This window comes from Eptesicus fuscus, chromosome 3, assembly GCF_027574615.1.
Source record: "Eptesicus fuscus isolate TK198812 chromosome 3, DD_ASM_mEF_20220401, whole genome shotgun sequence".
NCBI classification, from domain to species: Eukaryota; Metazoa; Chordata; class Mammalia; order Chiroptera; family Vespertilionidae; genus Eptesicus; species Eptesicus fuscus.
This window is the reverse complement of record NC_072475.1, coordinates 21,904,253-21,919,787: the sequence shown is the minus strand read 5'-3', so window position 1 is coordinate 21,919,787 and position 15,535 is coordinate 21,904,253. Positions and strand designations below refer to the sequence as shown.

General features: G+C 41.4%; 2 protein-coding genes across 3 annotated transcripts in view; both read left to right on the top strand.

Annotated features, from left to right (window-relative positions):
- The window catches only part of VEPH1 (ventricular zone expressed PH domain containing 1), a 194,730-nt gene that overhangs the window by 64,676 nt on the left and 114,519 nt on the right, over positions 1 to 15,535 (top strand). The window lies entirely within an intron of this gene.
- Positions 11,905 to 12,240, top strand: LOC129148557 (60S ribosomal protein L39). The gene has a single exon (XM_054713672.1). The coding sequence runs from the start codon at positions 11,944 to 11,946 to the stop codon at positions 12,097 to 12,099; it is 156 nt and encodes a 51-aa protein (XP_054569647.1). The 5' UTR covers positions 11,905 to 11,943; the 3' UTR covers positions 12,100 to 12,240.

The following is a 15,535-nucleotide window of genomic DNA, read 5'->3' as shown; positions in this document are numbered from 1 at the left end:
TTAGCTGGGCACATGGCCTCCTGAATCCAGACTATATGTTCCAGCCCACAGCAGGAAGGCCCCGATCAGTCCTGATCACTGGCCAGGCCTAAGGACCTCATCCGTGCACCAATTTCGTGCACCAGACCTCTAGTTATTAATGAAAGCCCATGGCTATCCTGTCAATAGGGACCTGGATGCAGTATGCTTTGCGCCCTCTGGATGAGGTTACTGGGAGAGTGAAATAAACATTTGTGGATGTTAAAAGTCCTAGCCTAAATATTTGCATGATGGAATCTTTTAGCAGGGACCACAGGATGCCATCAGAGGTCGTGGGGATTAGGTGACTAAGAAAGAATTTCCAGAAGTTCAAGTTCTGAAGGGTGTGTGCATGAATGTATACACACACATACATGTATGTCTGATGATTTCATATTGGGATTTAGGATCTTTATCTTTTTAAATAAAAGCAAATATATAATTGATAGAGGGAAGCTTTTACTTTTACCCACTGATATATAATAGTTTCCAATAAGATAAAAGAGATTCTTATAGTTCATCAACTCAACCCCTTGATTCTACACAGGAGAAAGTTAAAAACGGGAAAAGCGAGGTGACTTATGCAGACCGAGTTGGCTGGTGACTCAATTGGAATTAGATCTTTGGTATTCTTTGATATTTTTTTTCAGATGTTGTGTCCAAATGGATCTTTGGTTCTGCTGAGATTTGTAGGGACCCTGGTGAATGCCAGGCTTCTTCGTGGTGCAGGGCTTTCTCCTCGAGTTTCCCCAGAGAAGGTGGGAGAGCTGAGCTCCCAAGCAGCCGGCACATGTCAACGTGAGGGTGGATCTTGTAAAAGGGTTACTTTGGTAGGGACATGTAGCACTCAGAACATGCTGCTTAGTCTAATCCCTCTCTGTTTAATATCAGTGAACCCATTCAACTCTAAAAATCTTGTGGAGCCATATTCCTAAAGACCAAAACCAACAGGCAAGATATATATGTATGTGTATTTTTACCTAGCCTCTTTCAAAAAAAAAAAAACCAGGAAATTACTAACGAACATTGCCAGGTGGGCATGAGGGCAAAAGCTGAGTGTGGGGGCCTGGGCATCTTCGGATAAGGAAACTGCAATAAAGAAGGAGCAGCAAGAACTTTGTCCTGAAAGGGCCCCACCACTCTCTGTTCAGAGAGCTTGGTCTATGGTGAGATAAAGGGATGAGAGAATACATGAGTTATGGAAACTTTTAAAGTGTTAATGGTGAGACAGTCATAGTGATGCTCATGGGGAGGCCGAGGGAGGCCGCAACCCAGTGGTTGTGTCCAGGTTCTTGTCACTGCACAGGAAAGAATTCAAGAGTGAGACAGAGAGGTTTAGCAAAACAGCAGATTTACTAAAGTGACATTAAGCACTTAAGAAGGAAATGTGGGCAAACTCAGGCAGCAAGTCACACTGAGGGGGTCTGGGTGGAGGTTTTTATGAACTATGGTCAAGGGGAGGGAATGGGGGTGGTTCCTGGTCTCTGATGCCGGGGGTGGGGGGCGAGGGGAGATTGTCAGTGCAGCTCATCTCAGTCCCTCTTCTCCAGATGATAGCATGATGATCTGGAGGGCCGAGAGGCTTCAGAGCTGCCGTGTATGTCAACACGGTTGCCAGCTCTGGCTGAGACTAATTTTGTTTGTCTTAACTGTTTCTTATCCCTGGAAACTGGGAGAGTGACAATGGAGGCCAGGGGAGACAGGTGTCTGGCCACACATCATACCCACAGTGTTCTAACTTAGAAAGGGAGTGGAGAGGTAGAGCCTGAGGCCTTTGTTCCCTATGCTAGCTTTCTTGCCTCAATAGGACCCTAGTGACCTAAGGCCCTAGGATCCTCTCTTCATCCGATCCTGGACTAATCTAAAAATTGACTTAATTTGAAAATTTTCTCTTTGACACCAAAGTGAAAATTTCAGATGCATTTAGGGGTTCCAAGTAGTACATGGTTTTGTTGCTAAGACTGAAGAGATTTTAGAAATGAAGAAAAGCTCATCAAATTTTGAGTATCTTGCTCCAATTTTTAAAATGCACAATCTGTGACTAATTGGCTCCTACTGTTCCATCCTCCCTTGTTGCCTGGCTTCTGGCAAACTGCATCGTTTGATCTGTAAGAGGAAGAAGGGAGTCTCCTGGGAGTTTGCAGGCCAGGGATGGTCTCAGGGGTAGAGTCAGCTCCGAGTCAATCACACACGTTATTAATTGACTTATGCTTCACCTTCTGTGCTTGTGTGAAGCAGGGGTGTAAGAACTCTAGGGCCAGCTATGGGGAAGCAGATGGGTGTATCATTCAAATCAGGGCCCATCTGAGTGGGCAAACTGCTTCAACAGCTTGTTGCTGCATCATCATTTTTCCATCTGCATTGCACCCAGCAGAGGGAAGTTGCATAAAACAAAAATTAACCCTACAGATCCTTATTTTCTCTATCTCCCAAATTTCCTCACGGATTTTTTTTTTTTGCCCAAATTTACATGAAAACATGCTTAATAGCTATAAAATTATTGTGTCACTGAAGGAGGCTATCCAGGGACTCACAGGGCATTTTCAGGTACATGCTGACATCCAATGCATAACTGATGGATGGAGAGTGAAACCGGGAGGGCCAGAGGGCAGAGAAAATTTCTTCTGGGACAACTGAAGGGTTGTTGCCCCTGAAGTGCAACCTTCCTTGGTGCTGTCTCCTAAAGAGCACAGCTGGTTCTTCACCATGCCAAGATTCACCCCATTTCTGCAGAATGCTGAGTTGAACAAATGTATAAATAAGAAATATAGCTATGTCCTCAAGATGGCAAAATAACACAGGTCCTTTTGTCTTTCTTAACTGAGAAGATTGCCATGGAAACCTCTCACATAACAGCAGAAATGACTTCTTAGTAGCACCTTCGGGACCATCCCCAGACATCATCCAGATAATTCATATAAAGCCCTTAGCTCAGTGACAGGAATATAGCAAGTGCTTGATACATTTCAATTAATAATAACAACAGCAAGCAGCAGCAAAAATATAATAAAAACGTGCCTAGCTCTAGAGGGCTAATGAGAGAGGAATGTGCTCCTCCCCACTCTAATCCATCTTTTGTAGAATTACCAGTTTTCTTCCTAAAAATATAACTGTGATCTCACTTCCTTGCACAATCTTCTGTTGGCTCATCCCCTGCCTATAGGATGGATATTAGCTAAACACCTTGCTTTGCCCCAATCTTCCTTTCTAGCTTTAGCTCTTATCTATCCAGGTTACTCCATGCCCCTATATTCTGTCTACTAGCATTTAACATCACTTCCTGAGCACACCTTGCTCTGAAATGTCCTGATCTTCACAGCCTATCTTTCTGCCTGGAGAGTCTCCACCCTCTTCTACTACCTATCTTTTCAACCCAGATCAAAAGTTGCCTCCTGTGTAAGTTCTTCCCAATTCCCTTAGGCAGCTAGTCACCGCCTTGCTCCCACCACCCTTTGGTTGTACCTGAAATGTCATACCAGCTTTGCCATGTTGTAATTTGCCTGTTCATGTCTATTTTTTCTTCCTGAGTCTCTGAGCTCCCAGAAGAAAGGAATTATATCTTATTGACCTGAATTCACCTTTGGCCAAAAGAATAAGTGAATAATCGAGAATACTATTAATTAAGAATCTGAAGGTTGGATTCTCACCAACCACTTTTATTGAATCAAGTCTTTGCTTATTTCTTTTTGGAGACATAATTATCACTTAAGAGAAAGGAGAAAAAATATTAAGAGGACTGTTGATACTTCAGAGCCTACACAATTTATCTCTGTTACCTAATAGCTGAGAGATGAGTTTGACAGGAGACATGGAGTCATTAACCAGAAAGCATGTGATGAGGCATGTCCATCTATGATTCTCAAAGATTCTGGCTCCTTGGAAGATGACATAAGGGAAAGATGATATTGGATCATGAAAGAGATTTTCATGGATGAGGCCTCAGCAGACATCAAACTTGGGGAAGTGCAGCTCCAAGGAGGAACACTCATCAATGTACTGAGCAGTGATCCCCACCTAGGTTATGTCTGTATAAGAATCCATCACATGAATGATCTTGCTTACTGTGGGGGCTCCCATACAGTGCAACACGGTGACGAAGAGGCTGGGATCAAGAGTCAGACTTGAATCCTGACTCAGCCACTTAACAGCTGGGTGGCCTTGGGCAAGTTTCATCACGTCTCTTGACTCAGTTTCCTCATCTGTAAAATGGGAATAGCAGTCTTAGTCATCTCATAGACTTGTTGTGAGGATTTAATGAATTAAACCATGTAAAACAGTGTCTGGCAATTGGGAAACATTCAATAAATGTCAGCACTTCACTTTGTTACTTCCTTTCCCAGCGTTGCCCAAGGCTTTCTCATTGCATGTATTTGGGCTGAAACTTAAGCCTAACACACAAATTAGGGAGGACAGCAACCAAGTTCATGGCATGCTTTTCCCTTTTTCTCCCAAGAAAGAGGCTGAATAGATGGATATGCATGGGACAAGTCAAAATAAGGCCAGACAGAAGAAGAAATGAGGTAGCATAGGTAACCGCATGTATCATTAAAGGTGTGAAGCAGAGCTGGTTATATCCTTTCTCTATTTTTACAAAATAACTAGTATATGTAGGTCTTTTTTTCTCAGAGTGGAATGTGTATCTGCTTTATATTTGTATTGCAGAGCATTTTTCCTACGGGGACTAAGAGTAACAAACACAATAATAAAGCCACATTTTGTAAAAATTTCATAATTTAAAATAGGCCCATTTTTTGAGATGCACTGGGAGTGCACTACTTTTCATAAAGGGCAGGTGGTCCCTAGCTCCCCACCTATAAAAACAGCTCACATAAGTTTGCAGCCATTTTTTTTTTCAAACTGTCATTAACTAAACATGAAGTAGGTTTAAATTGAATGTAGGCCAGACTGACGTTTCTTGTCCATGGAGAACTGAAACAGAATGTCTATATTCTAGAGGCTTTTGTTTTTCTCATTATTTCCTCCACTCATTAGTCTCTCTCAGCTGTGCATGTGGTCTCGGCCCACTTGTTTGGGTACCGGAGTCATTATAGCCCTCATTCCTAACACAGGTCAATGTGGCAAAGAGACGTTTTAGAAATGGCTTTGAGTTTTTTGCGAGGCTGAATTGAATTCATGTGTTCTCTCCGTCTACTTAAGTCTCAAACAAATTGAAACCATTTTAGTTTAAGAGTCCAATCCTCATTAGGGCAAGTTTCAATGGAAGGCACACTGGTTTGTAGCATGTTCTTCATAGCCGTGTTTTGCCCCATGCCAGACCGACAAGGCAGCAGCCCTGTGTGGTGGAAACAGAGAGGATGCTGTGGCCCGTTGTTTTCCTTAGCTGGAGACCAGCAGCCGGCACCTGTGGAGAATCAGATGGCGTGCCCTCTGGGTGCAGCCGCCGCCAGGGTGGGTGTCAAATCCTGTGCCCTCTGCCTTGTTTTCCTAACCGGCTGGGAGACGCTGGCCCAGCACCAGGGCGGGTTTATTACATCCTCTCTGGGCTCAGAGACCTGGACACTTTTCAAGTAAAGAAGTGACACACATCTTGCCCAGGTCGCGTTTCTGTGACATCCGGCAGGCCTTGCACAAAAGCACTTTTGGGAGGAAAAGGAAAAGAACGACAAAGGCAACCGAAAGCCACATCACTGTCCTCATCCTGGCTGTGGGAAAACATCCTGCAAAATAGGAGCCCGAGAGACCATTTGTGCAGACGATTTGTGCCCTTAACTCGCAAATCAAGACGAAAGGAATTGGGCCGCATGCTATAGGAGGAAGGACCTGTGAGTGCAAACCACAATGTCCCCCAAAGGTGGTAAAAGTTAGTACACACTTTGGTAGGCTCAGTAACTTTGGGGATTTCTTTTCTCAAGCCTTGGTTGGTGCCAGGCAGCTACTGCTTGGTACTGTAGAATTGTCATCCGTTAGGGACAATTTTTTAAATCCCAAATAAAAATAGCTTTTTTTGTTTTTTATATCATAAGAAGGTTACATGCTAACTGTAAATAATACTAGCAATAGGCCTCTTGCACAGTATAAAGAAAAAGGAAAACATTTTAGTACAAAATAAGCTTTCAAATAACTGCTGGTATTTCATATCCTCCTTTCTTCAGTGACACCGGGTTAAGCTGCTGATTCTTTTTAGGTGCAGCACCCAGTGCTGGTGATGGGGACACAGAGGAGTCCCTAGAGGGACTCACAGTGAATGGGGATGAGGGAGATGTACAAACAAATGATTCCAACTTAATCGTCAAGTCCTCTCTAGGACCAAGTCTCTATAGAAGGCACACTGGATTGCAGACTGGGCCAGAGTATGAAAACTCCTCATTGACTCTCAGGCAGTTCCTGTCTTCTATCTTCTCTCTCCAAATGTATTCATCACTGGTACCCAGGTGACCAGGAGCAGTATTTTGTTTCTGTTCATAATAGCGCAGACAAGTAAGTGAATACTATGCCCTTCAGTTCCTAAGAAACTAAAAGAGCCCAGTAAAAGGACAGAAAGTCCCCACAAATAGTTGCAACCCTAGAGTAGTAAATGGTTACAGAAGTTACATGTTGCAATAATTCTCGACAGTGTCTTATAATTATCAACTGTAATTGAGACCAACTGACCAATTCCGCAAAGGGCTCCCAGGTCCTCCGCGAGCAGGCAGCTAGGCGAGCCCCATGACACCGCAGTGGCGCCTAGAAGGAGCCTCTGCCCGGCCAGCTGTCCCTCAGGGTGCAGGCCAGGAGTGGTCAGCCTGGTTCCCACCTGTCTGATCTTCCTGTCTGCAGAGGGGCACAGTCTGACTTTCTCACACCAGGATCTGTGAGGGAAGTAGGCCTGTGCGTGCCCCAAGCAAAGCAGGAAGTTTCCACCTAGTGACTGCCCCTTCCAGCCTTGAGCTCGAGAAGTGAATGAATCACCAGAAAGGACAGCTGGCCGTTGGCCACAGAAGGGTCTAGTGGGTGAAGTAGTTGCTAATTCCAGCTCAAATCCCGCTGCTCTTTTAAGATGGCAGCTGCAGTCCTTAACCCCCACATACACCCTGCCCCAGGCCTCAGATTTAAATCACTTGGTATAAGTCTGCTACTTCCAGCTGCCCACATCGGCAGGCATTTTTTTTTTTTTTTTTTTTTTTGGCTATGACAAACCAAAGCAACTACCTCCATGTAAGTGAACTGGATAAAGCAAGATTGTCTTTCAATAAACAGTCACCCCCTCCCCCCAAAAACCGCTTCCCAGAACCCATCTTCTCTACAACAACTCCACATCCCTAAAGTACTATTTGGTTACCAACTCCTTCTTATGCCTGGTAGGTTCAAATTAAATTGGCAGGAAAGGAGGAATCAGGTTCCCTTAGAAAGTGACAATGACCTTGAAGTCAAGATGTATAGATTTTAATGAACCTGTACAGTAGATACAACGGAAACAGTAGATATAATGACCTGACTCCTCTGTTATTCTGTTGAGAAATGGCAAGATGAAACCATGCTATGTTATAATGTGCCCCCTCCCCATTCATATGTTGAAAGCTAACCCCAAGGTAAGGTATTAGGTGGAGGGGAGCGGGTGCTTTGGGAGGTAATTAGATGATGAGAGGGGAGCCCTCAGGGATGGGATTAGTGCCCTTATAACAGAGCCCCAAGAAAGCTCCCTTGCCCCCTCCCTCCGTGGAGCCAAGCACCAGATCTGCCAGCACTATGATCTTGGACTTTCAAACCACCAGAACTGTGAGAAATAAATGCCTGCTGTTTATAAGCCACCCAGTGTGTGATATTTTGTGATAGCAGCCTGGAAGGATTAAGATAAACCACGAGTCCATTTAAGAATTCAACACAACCCTATCTAGAAAACCTAAAAGGTCATTTTACTTTATTCCCACCATTTACATAAAAGTGAGCTCACTGATGAGTGGGAAGTAATTTGTAAGGTAATTAATTGCTTTCTCCAGGCTAGGATATTTTAAACTTCCTCATTTGAGCACACCCTGGCCAGACATACCTTCAAAACCCCATCCTATTAGTTGCAAATGTTTCATTATTTTTATTTACTTATTTATTTATGCCCTACTTACTTCCAGCAAGCGGTTAAGGCAGTTCACAATGAAAACATAGTTGATCTGTGACAAAAAAAACCACACATTAATCCAAGGCAAAATCCGGGAACAAAGAAAGGGAGCATTGGAGAGATTGGGAGGGGAAGGGGGGTTAAGGTACCAACCCTCCCCCCAAAAAAACCCCCAAAACTATATCAAACTCCCCTAGCTAAAGAAATTGCCAATCTCGGGCAAGGTTTACAATTTTGCAAACTGTATTTTTCCATTTCATTCTCCCTTATAAGTAATGAAATAATACCCTTCCAGATATTTCTGTCTAACATATTTGGGAAGTTACATCTCAACTACCATGGAAAAAGAAATCTGGCAATTTCTTTTTTAAAATAAGTAGGTGCAAAGAAAGATAGGCATCTTGTATTTAATTATATAATGAGTAAATTATGTAATGTAATGAGTAAATTATGGAAAGTTCAATTGTAGCTGATGTATAGTTCGACTAAGTTAAGTCTTACCATATTGTTAATAAGCACAAAGTACATTTTTTTTCCTGGCAGAAGGTTCAAACACAATTTCTTTTTCTTTCTTTTTTCTTCCTTCCTATTTCCTTTCTTCCTTTTTTGACCCATAATCAGCATCTTTCTTCAGAATCGTTTTCCATGATTGGGGCCACAAGCTCTGTGGTTACTTTTCTCTATCATTCTGTGATTACCCCACATTTGCTAAACAGATATTGTGTAATTAAAGATGGGCTGCTTCTTTGAGTTCTCTAGAAATGTTCCAATGCTAAAGTCCCCAATGGTCTTTCAAACGTTTGCTTAACTGAAACAAAAGAAATAGTGGAACCATTGTTCAGGATAATCAACCAGAGGTCATTTACATGAGGGGACCAATGCTGTGGAGGAAGAAGAAATCCTGGCTCCGTATAATTCATCCTGGGACCCTTGAGCCCACACAAAAGATTTGCCTTTAAGAGGCTAAGTTCCCAAGCCCCCAGTTTTTTAGAGTAAATCTGAACTATGGGACGTTCAAATTTTTTTATCAAACCACAAAATAACACTATGTTCAAAGTTCAAATTAGATGGACTTCTTCAAGCTTTGAGGTCTGTTAAGTATTTGGGAGTCAATACAAATAAAAGAGGCTGGGAAATACGCTCTCAGCACAAATGGAGAGAGATTTGAGATTTCAAACATAAGTGCAGCTGCACTAAATGCTATTTTAAGGAGAATGATCTTAAACTGGAAAATTTTATTTGACAGCAGACCATGTCCAGTTTTCTGCCCCTTAAAAATATAAATCATGCTTAAAGCATAATTTATTTGGTTACATTATTGCCTCAAATAGCAAATAGCAAATCACATTCCCTGATTTCTATTTTAAAACCTAAGTCAATTTCATTCAAACATCTTTTTTGAGGAAGGCATAGTAAGTTCCATATTTAAATGAAAGCCATTATTGCTTTATAAATACAAAAATTATACCTGTGTGGGTTTTTTAGGTTTTTTTTACAAGGGTGGGGTTTACTTTAGCATTCTGTGCCAAAGGCATAGAGTTGAACTGAGTCCAATAGAGCCTTAATTTTTGCCATGTTACAAAATTTGAGCTCATTCAAAACAAAGGATACATCTGTTTTCATCAGCTGTTTTTTGACTTTTATTACTGGGACTTATTTTAAAAATTGTTTTGCCTAGACAGTATTGTTCTACTAGGCATGATTTATGACTCTCCCATGTGCCCACAGAATCTATGAGTTCCTGAAATCATGAAACTGAATAAAAAATAATAAGGAAAGAATGGAAACTTATTCCATCTACATTGATTAAATAATCATTTAGAATATGTAAATATGTTTAAATTCTAAGAGCATTTTTGTTTATCAATGGGAAGAAAAATATGTTCAATTAAAAAATTGAGGCATGACCAGAGGATAAAAGAATGAATTGAGGGCTGTGGCTTTTTGGACTGCTATTTTAAAAATCAGCTCAAAACTAGAGGTTTATCTGCCTAAGAGAGACTTTAACAATGTGTTTTTGTTTATTTAATCTCTACTTTATTCCACAAAAAAGGGATCTCAGGGAGCTTGCCCTCTTAGTGTTCTGTTAAAGAATTAGTAAATCTTAGCTTTTGAATATGATAAGCTAACAACATTTGATGACTACTTACTGTACAAGTATTTTGCATATGTTTTTATACTAATATTTTAAGAGTAGAAGTGCATATCCTTGTCTGGGTAGCATAATTCTTAGAGAATGAAATTTCTTTTTTTTTTTCTTTTTTTTTTTTTTTAATTTCTTTATTGATTAAGGTGTCACATATTTGTCCTCATCCCCCCATTCCCATCCCACCCCTCTCCCCACGCATGCCCCAATCCCCTGTTGAACTTAACCGTTGGATAGGCTTATATGCATGCATACAGGTCCTTTGGTTGAACTCTCCCCCTCCCCCCCACCCTCCCCCTACCCTCCCCTATCCTCCCTCTGAGGCCCGATAGTCCGATCGATGCCTCCTTGCTTCTGGTTCTGTTCTTGTTCCTCAGTCTATGTTGTTCATCATTTCCCCTAGATGAGCGAGATCATATGTCACTAGATATATGCTAATAAGCACTGAATGTGAGACGAGCAATAATAGTTATGCTGACAGGCAAATGAATCAGTCTGTAGCGAGTTTAGAATTTATAGATGACTGGATAGCTTGGTCATTGCTGCCTTGCCTAATCCAATAGCATTTTATGGAATTAAAAATGTTATAATAGTTTAATATTTTTACTTCAGACACTAAAAAAGATTGAAGAAGATTGGGAAATAATTGCAATAAGAAAAAGATCTAGCTATCTATAGATAATAAGTTAAAATTGGGTTCAGGTCACTAAGAAAATCTTGTTATATAGTGTTTTGAATGTATCATGTTCCATTAAAAAAAAAATAAAAAGGAAACAGGCTTTCACAGTAAAATGAGTGTATTTCACATCTAGGTAAACTTTTTGGCAAGTTACCAAAATAACTAGTCCATGTTTGCTTATATTGAGCTAGTTTGGGATCTTTGGTCATTTCTATAGCTCCCAACCTTTATCAATTCACAAAATTTGTCAACTGAAAAAAATTAAGGGGTTAGATTGCTTCTGAGACAGCCTGCTTTTAGTTTTTGTGATAATTTAAATATGTCTGCATTGGCATTTAGTATTTGACACTCAAGTAGAAGTAGGTAACATTTATTTAGCATTCCCATGTGCCAGGCATTGTTCTAAAACGCTTTGTTTCAAACTTACTGAATCCTCACAGCCACTCTATGAGGCAGGTGCTACTATTAATCCATTCAAAGTCCATGACTGGCCTGTCGAGGTGCCAGGATTCAAATATATGAAGGTTCCTGAGCACCCCCCTGTGACTACCACAGGGACCTGGCTCAGACAAGAGGCTCAGCTGTGAGGGTTTCTAGGGTATTGTCACATTTCCGTTCTCTGAGGGTGGGATTTTCCTTTGTGAATATTTAGCCAAAGAAAATCTTTCATGCTTATTGACAATTTGAACAGCCAGTAGTCTTACTTGCCTCACTAGTCTCTTACTTGCCAATAGTGATTTTCAACAATGAACATGATGCCAAGCAACACATTAAGCACTGAAGGTACAGAGATGAACATGACATGCCCCACCTTTGAGGGGCACACCAGGGAGAGTGAGACAAATTCACGCATGAGTTGCAGACAAAGATGTCAGAGCTGTCATGGAGATACCTCAGAGGCCTGAGGAGCACAGAGATAGGAGCAACCAACCTTCCTGGGAGAGCCAGGAAGGGTTTCGCAGAAGACGTGACATTTGAATTGGTTGAAAGACGGTAGGAGTGCTCTTTCTCCGCCATCGAGGTGCGTGCGTTCGCTTCTCCTTCACCATGTCTTCCCACAAGACTTTCAGGATCAAGAGGTTCCTGGCCAAGAAACAAAAGCAGAATCGGCCCATTCCCCAATGGATTCGGATGAAAACTGGTAATAAAATCAGGTACAACTCGAAGAGGAGACATTGGAGAAGAACCAAACTGGGCCTATGAGAAATCACACATGAGCGATGACTCACATATTTATGCTGTATCCAGGTTGCCTACACCTTTAAATGATTGAAAAGATGCTACTGTCTGGACAGTAGGGGCATTTTAATTGGAGAATTAATGGACTTGTGATTTTGCTCTGTTGATTCCCCCCGACCCCCTGCAATAGTAGGATGGTTCAGTAATAAATATGTGAGACCTTTTTTTTTTAAAAAAAGAAAGATGGTAGGAGTGTTCAAAGAAGAGCAGGGGAGGAAGGGCTCCAGTAGCCAAAGGTCTGCCCTCCTGGAAGCATCTGCTCCTTAAAGGGAACTGAGTTGTGAGGATTGTGAGAGAAAGACTCTAGGGGTGTTTTTTTAAAAATGGTAACAAACACCCAGTTACAAGTAGCTCCAAAAAGAAGCAGATTTCAACATGTCCAGTAGCAACACCACTTCATAAATGTTGTACCAAACATCAGGATCTATTTTAAAAGGATTTGCAGATAAGTTTCTCTTTGGCTTTCTCATAATTATAGTTCTCATTCCCAAACTCTGTGTCCTAAACCAAATGGATCCCTTTTTAAAAAGGGTGGCATTATTCTAATCTCTCTCTCTCTCTCTCTCTCTCTCTCTCTCTCTCTCTCTCTCTCTCATTCTCTATGGAGAACAAAGAAATATAAAAAACAGATTTCAAAATATTTTATGTTACCCACAGTTTTCATTATCTGCTATGAACAATTGAGTTGCAAAAAGCAAATGGCTGTGGTCATTCTTCAATCTGCACACCCGAGTTGGGTCATGCATACAAAATAATGTGTAATGAGGAGAATTAATATGTGGATGAAAAACAGAGCTCACATGCATTTGGATGTACAGTCAGTCCCTTGCATCTGCGGGTTCAGCATCTGTGGCTTCAACTAACCAAGAATCAAAAATATATATATTTTAAAAGTGTTTCGTTGTTGTTGACGTGTACTATGTAGCTAGGCCTGCGATGGTTGCATCTGTACTGAACATGTACAAACTTTTTTTCCTTGTCATTATTCCACAAACAATACAGTATAACCACTATTTACATAGCATGCCCATTGTATTAGGTAATCCAGAGATGTTTTAAAGTGGTATCAGCAGGGGGTCTTGGAACCAATCCCCCTCAAATACCAAGGAGCAACTGTTTAGTAACTTGCTAAAGGAGGAAAACCTCAGTTTAAAGGCAACAAGAGCATCTGCTCGTGGTGGAAAGTAGAGGGAAAGACCAACTGGAAGATGTGCTGGAGACCTAAACTCAAACCACACTCCATCTGACCTCGGAAAAGCTGAACTTGCATTCTCAACACGATAGTAATGGCATAATGGAAAGCCATGTCTTAACAGTTTAGAATATCTTTCAACTCTGTAGATATGACTTTCCAGTTTGGAATGTCTTTCAACTCTGACCAACCAAGATAAAAGCAGAAATTTCTCTTTTCTAGGAGATCCATGAAGATTTGAGATCAATAGGTTGATCTATCTATCATCTATCTTTCTTCCTATCCACCTCACAGATTTCGTATTTGCAAATTCACCTACTCGCTAAAATGTGTTTGTGACCCCAAATCAATACTTGAGGCACTTCTGGGGTCATTCAGAGGCAGGCACAGGGCAGTGAAAAATTTGAGTCACCAGACACAAGGTTCCCAGCTGAGGTCCAACAAGTCAATGCTTGGCCTTCTTCTTTCAGCTCTCTTCTTATAAACAACTGTCTGTTCTTTGCGGGGGAGGGGGGGGGAGGGGCTATTTATTGCCACATTTTCCTCTTTTCTGTGCTTTTTGGTGGTTATTTCACTGTTTAAAATGCCCCACAAGTATAGTGTTAAAGTGCTCTCTGGTGTTCTTAAGTGCAAGGAGGCTGTGATGTGCCTCAGAGAAAATCGGTGTGATACACAAGCTTCATTCATGCATGAGTCATACATAGTGCTGTTGGTTTGACTTCAATTTTAATGAATTAAGAACATATATTAATTAAGATGTCTTTACATAGATTCACGTATAAAACAAGGCTTTGTATCAATGAAAATGTGTGACCAGAGGCTTGCAGGAACATATTTCCCTTAGGAGCAATGTTTCAGTACCACTAATTCAGTGTTTGAAGTGACTTTTTAGAGCATAGCTGCCATGAACAATGATAACTGACTGTGTGTACACACACACACACACACACACACACACACACACACACAGAATGATATATCATCATATTCACCAGCGATGGAGTCTACTGAGCAGAGTCATCTAAGGTAAAATAATTCCCCACCTACTCCCAGACTCTAGAGTAGGGTGACCAACTGTCTCAATTTGCCTTTGACTGAGAGGTTTCCCAAGATAAGGGACATTCAATGGTAAAACTGGGGAAACTCCAGGACAAATTGATAAGAATTGGCTTTTCTACTCCAGAGTTTCTCAAAGCTGAAGACTTGGGGTGGCGGGGGAGAGCCACACAAACCCATCAACTTTTGCTCTGGAGCTAGTAACCCCACCACCATTAAGGAAGAGACTCATGCCCTCACTGGTTTGGCTCAGTGGACAGAGCGTCAGACTGAGGACTGAAGGGTCCCAGGTTCGATTCTGGTCAAGTGCACATGCCCAGGTTATAGGCTTGATCCCCAGTAGGGGGCGTGCAGGAGGCAGCCCTTCCTCTCATCAATTGATGTTTCTCTCTCATCATGGATGTTTCTATCTCTCTCTCTCCCTCTCCCTTCCTCTCTGAAATCAATTTTAAAAAGTATTTTAAAAAGAAAGAAAGAGACTCATGGGATAAATACACCCCCAAGCAGTTAAGCAGCACTGACCCCCCTCAGGCTTCTGAGGGCTCCTAAAGAGGCCTGCATTTCCCTGGCGAAGCTTCATTGAGAAAGTGCTGAGGGCAAACTCATTTGATTAACACTTTTAATGGCCCTCACAAGTGTCTCTCAAAGAGTTGCATTGTGAAGAAATATAATGATTCTGTCATTATAAAATAAAAAAGCAGGAGACAGGAATGAGGTGGGCGGGGGGCGGTCAATGGAGGGAAGATGGAACATCTGTAATACTTTCAACAATAAAGACAAACTTTAAAAATAAATAAATAGCAGTGCCCCCCCCCAAATAAAATAAAATATAAAAGCAAGAATAACAGATGATGGATAAAATAATTTTATGAAAACAGCTAAATGTATTATTTTCTACTACTGGTTTGCAAGTTGATAAAGAATAGAAGAGAAGAAAGTGTGGATTTTAGGACCAAATCTACATTTCCTAAATCAGCAAATTCTCAAAATTTTAGAGATTTGGAACCAAAAATTAAAATTATCTGGGAGGTTTAAAAAATTCCCATGCCTGGACCACATCCAATTCAATCACATTATATGGGAATGGGGAGGGGAGGTGTGCAGCCATTAAAATATCCTCACAAGGAGAATAGTGTTGAAGAAGGGTCTTGG

Bases quoted from the DNA above. Each gene is read 5' to 3' on its own strand.
- LOC129148557 (XM_054713672.1), top strand. From the start codon at position 11,944: ATGTCTTCCCACAAGACTTTCAGGATCAAGAGGTTCCTGGCCAAGAAA.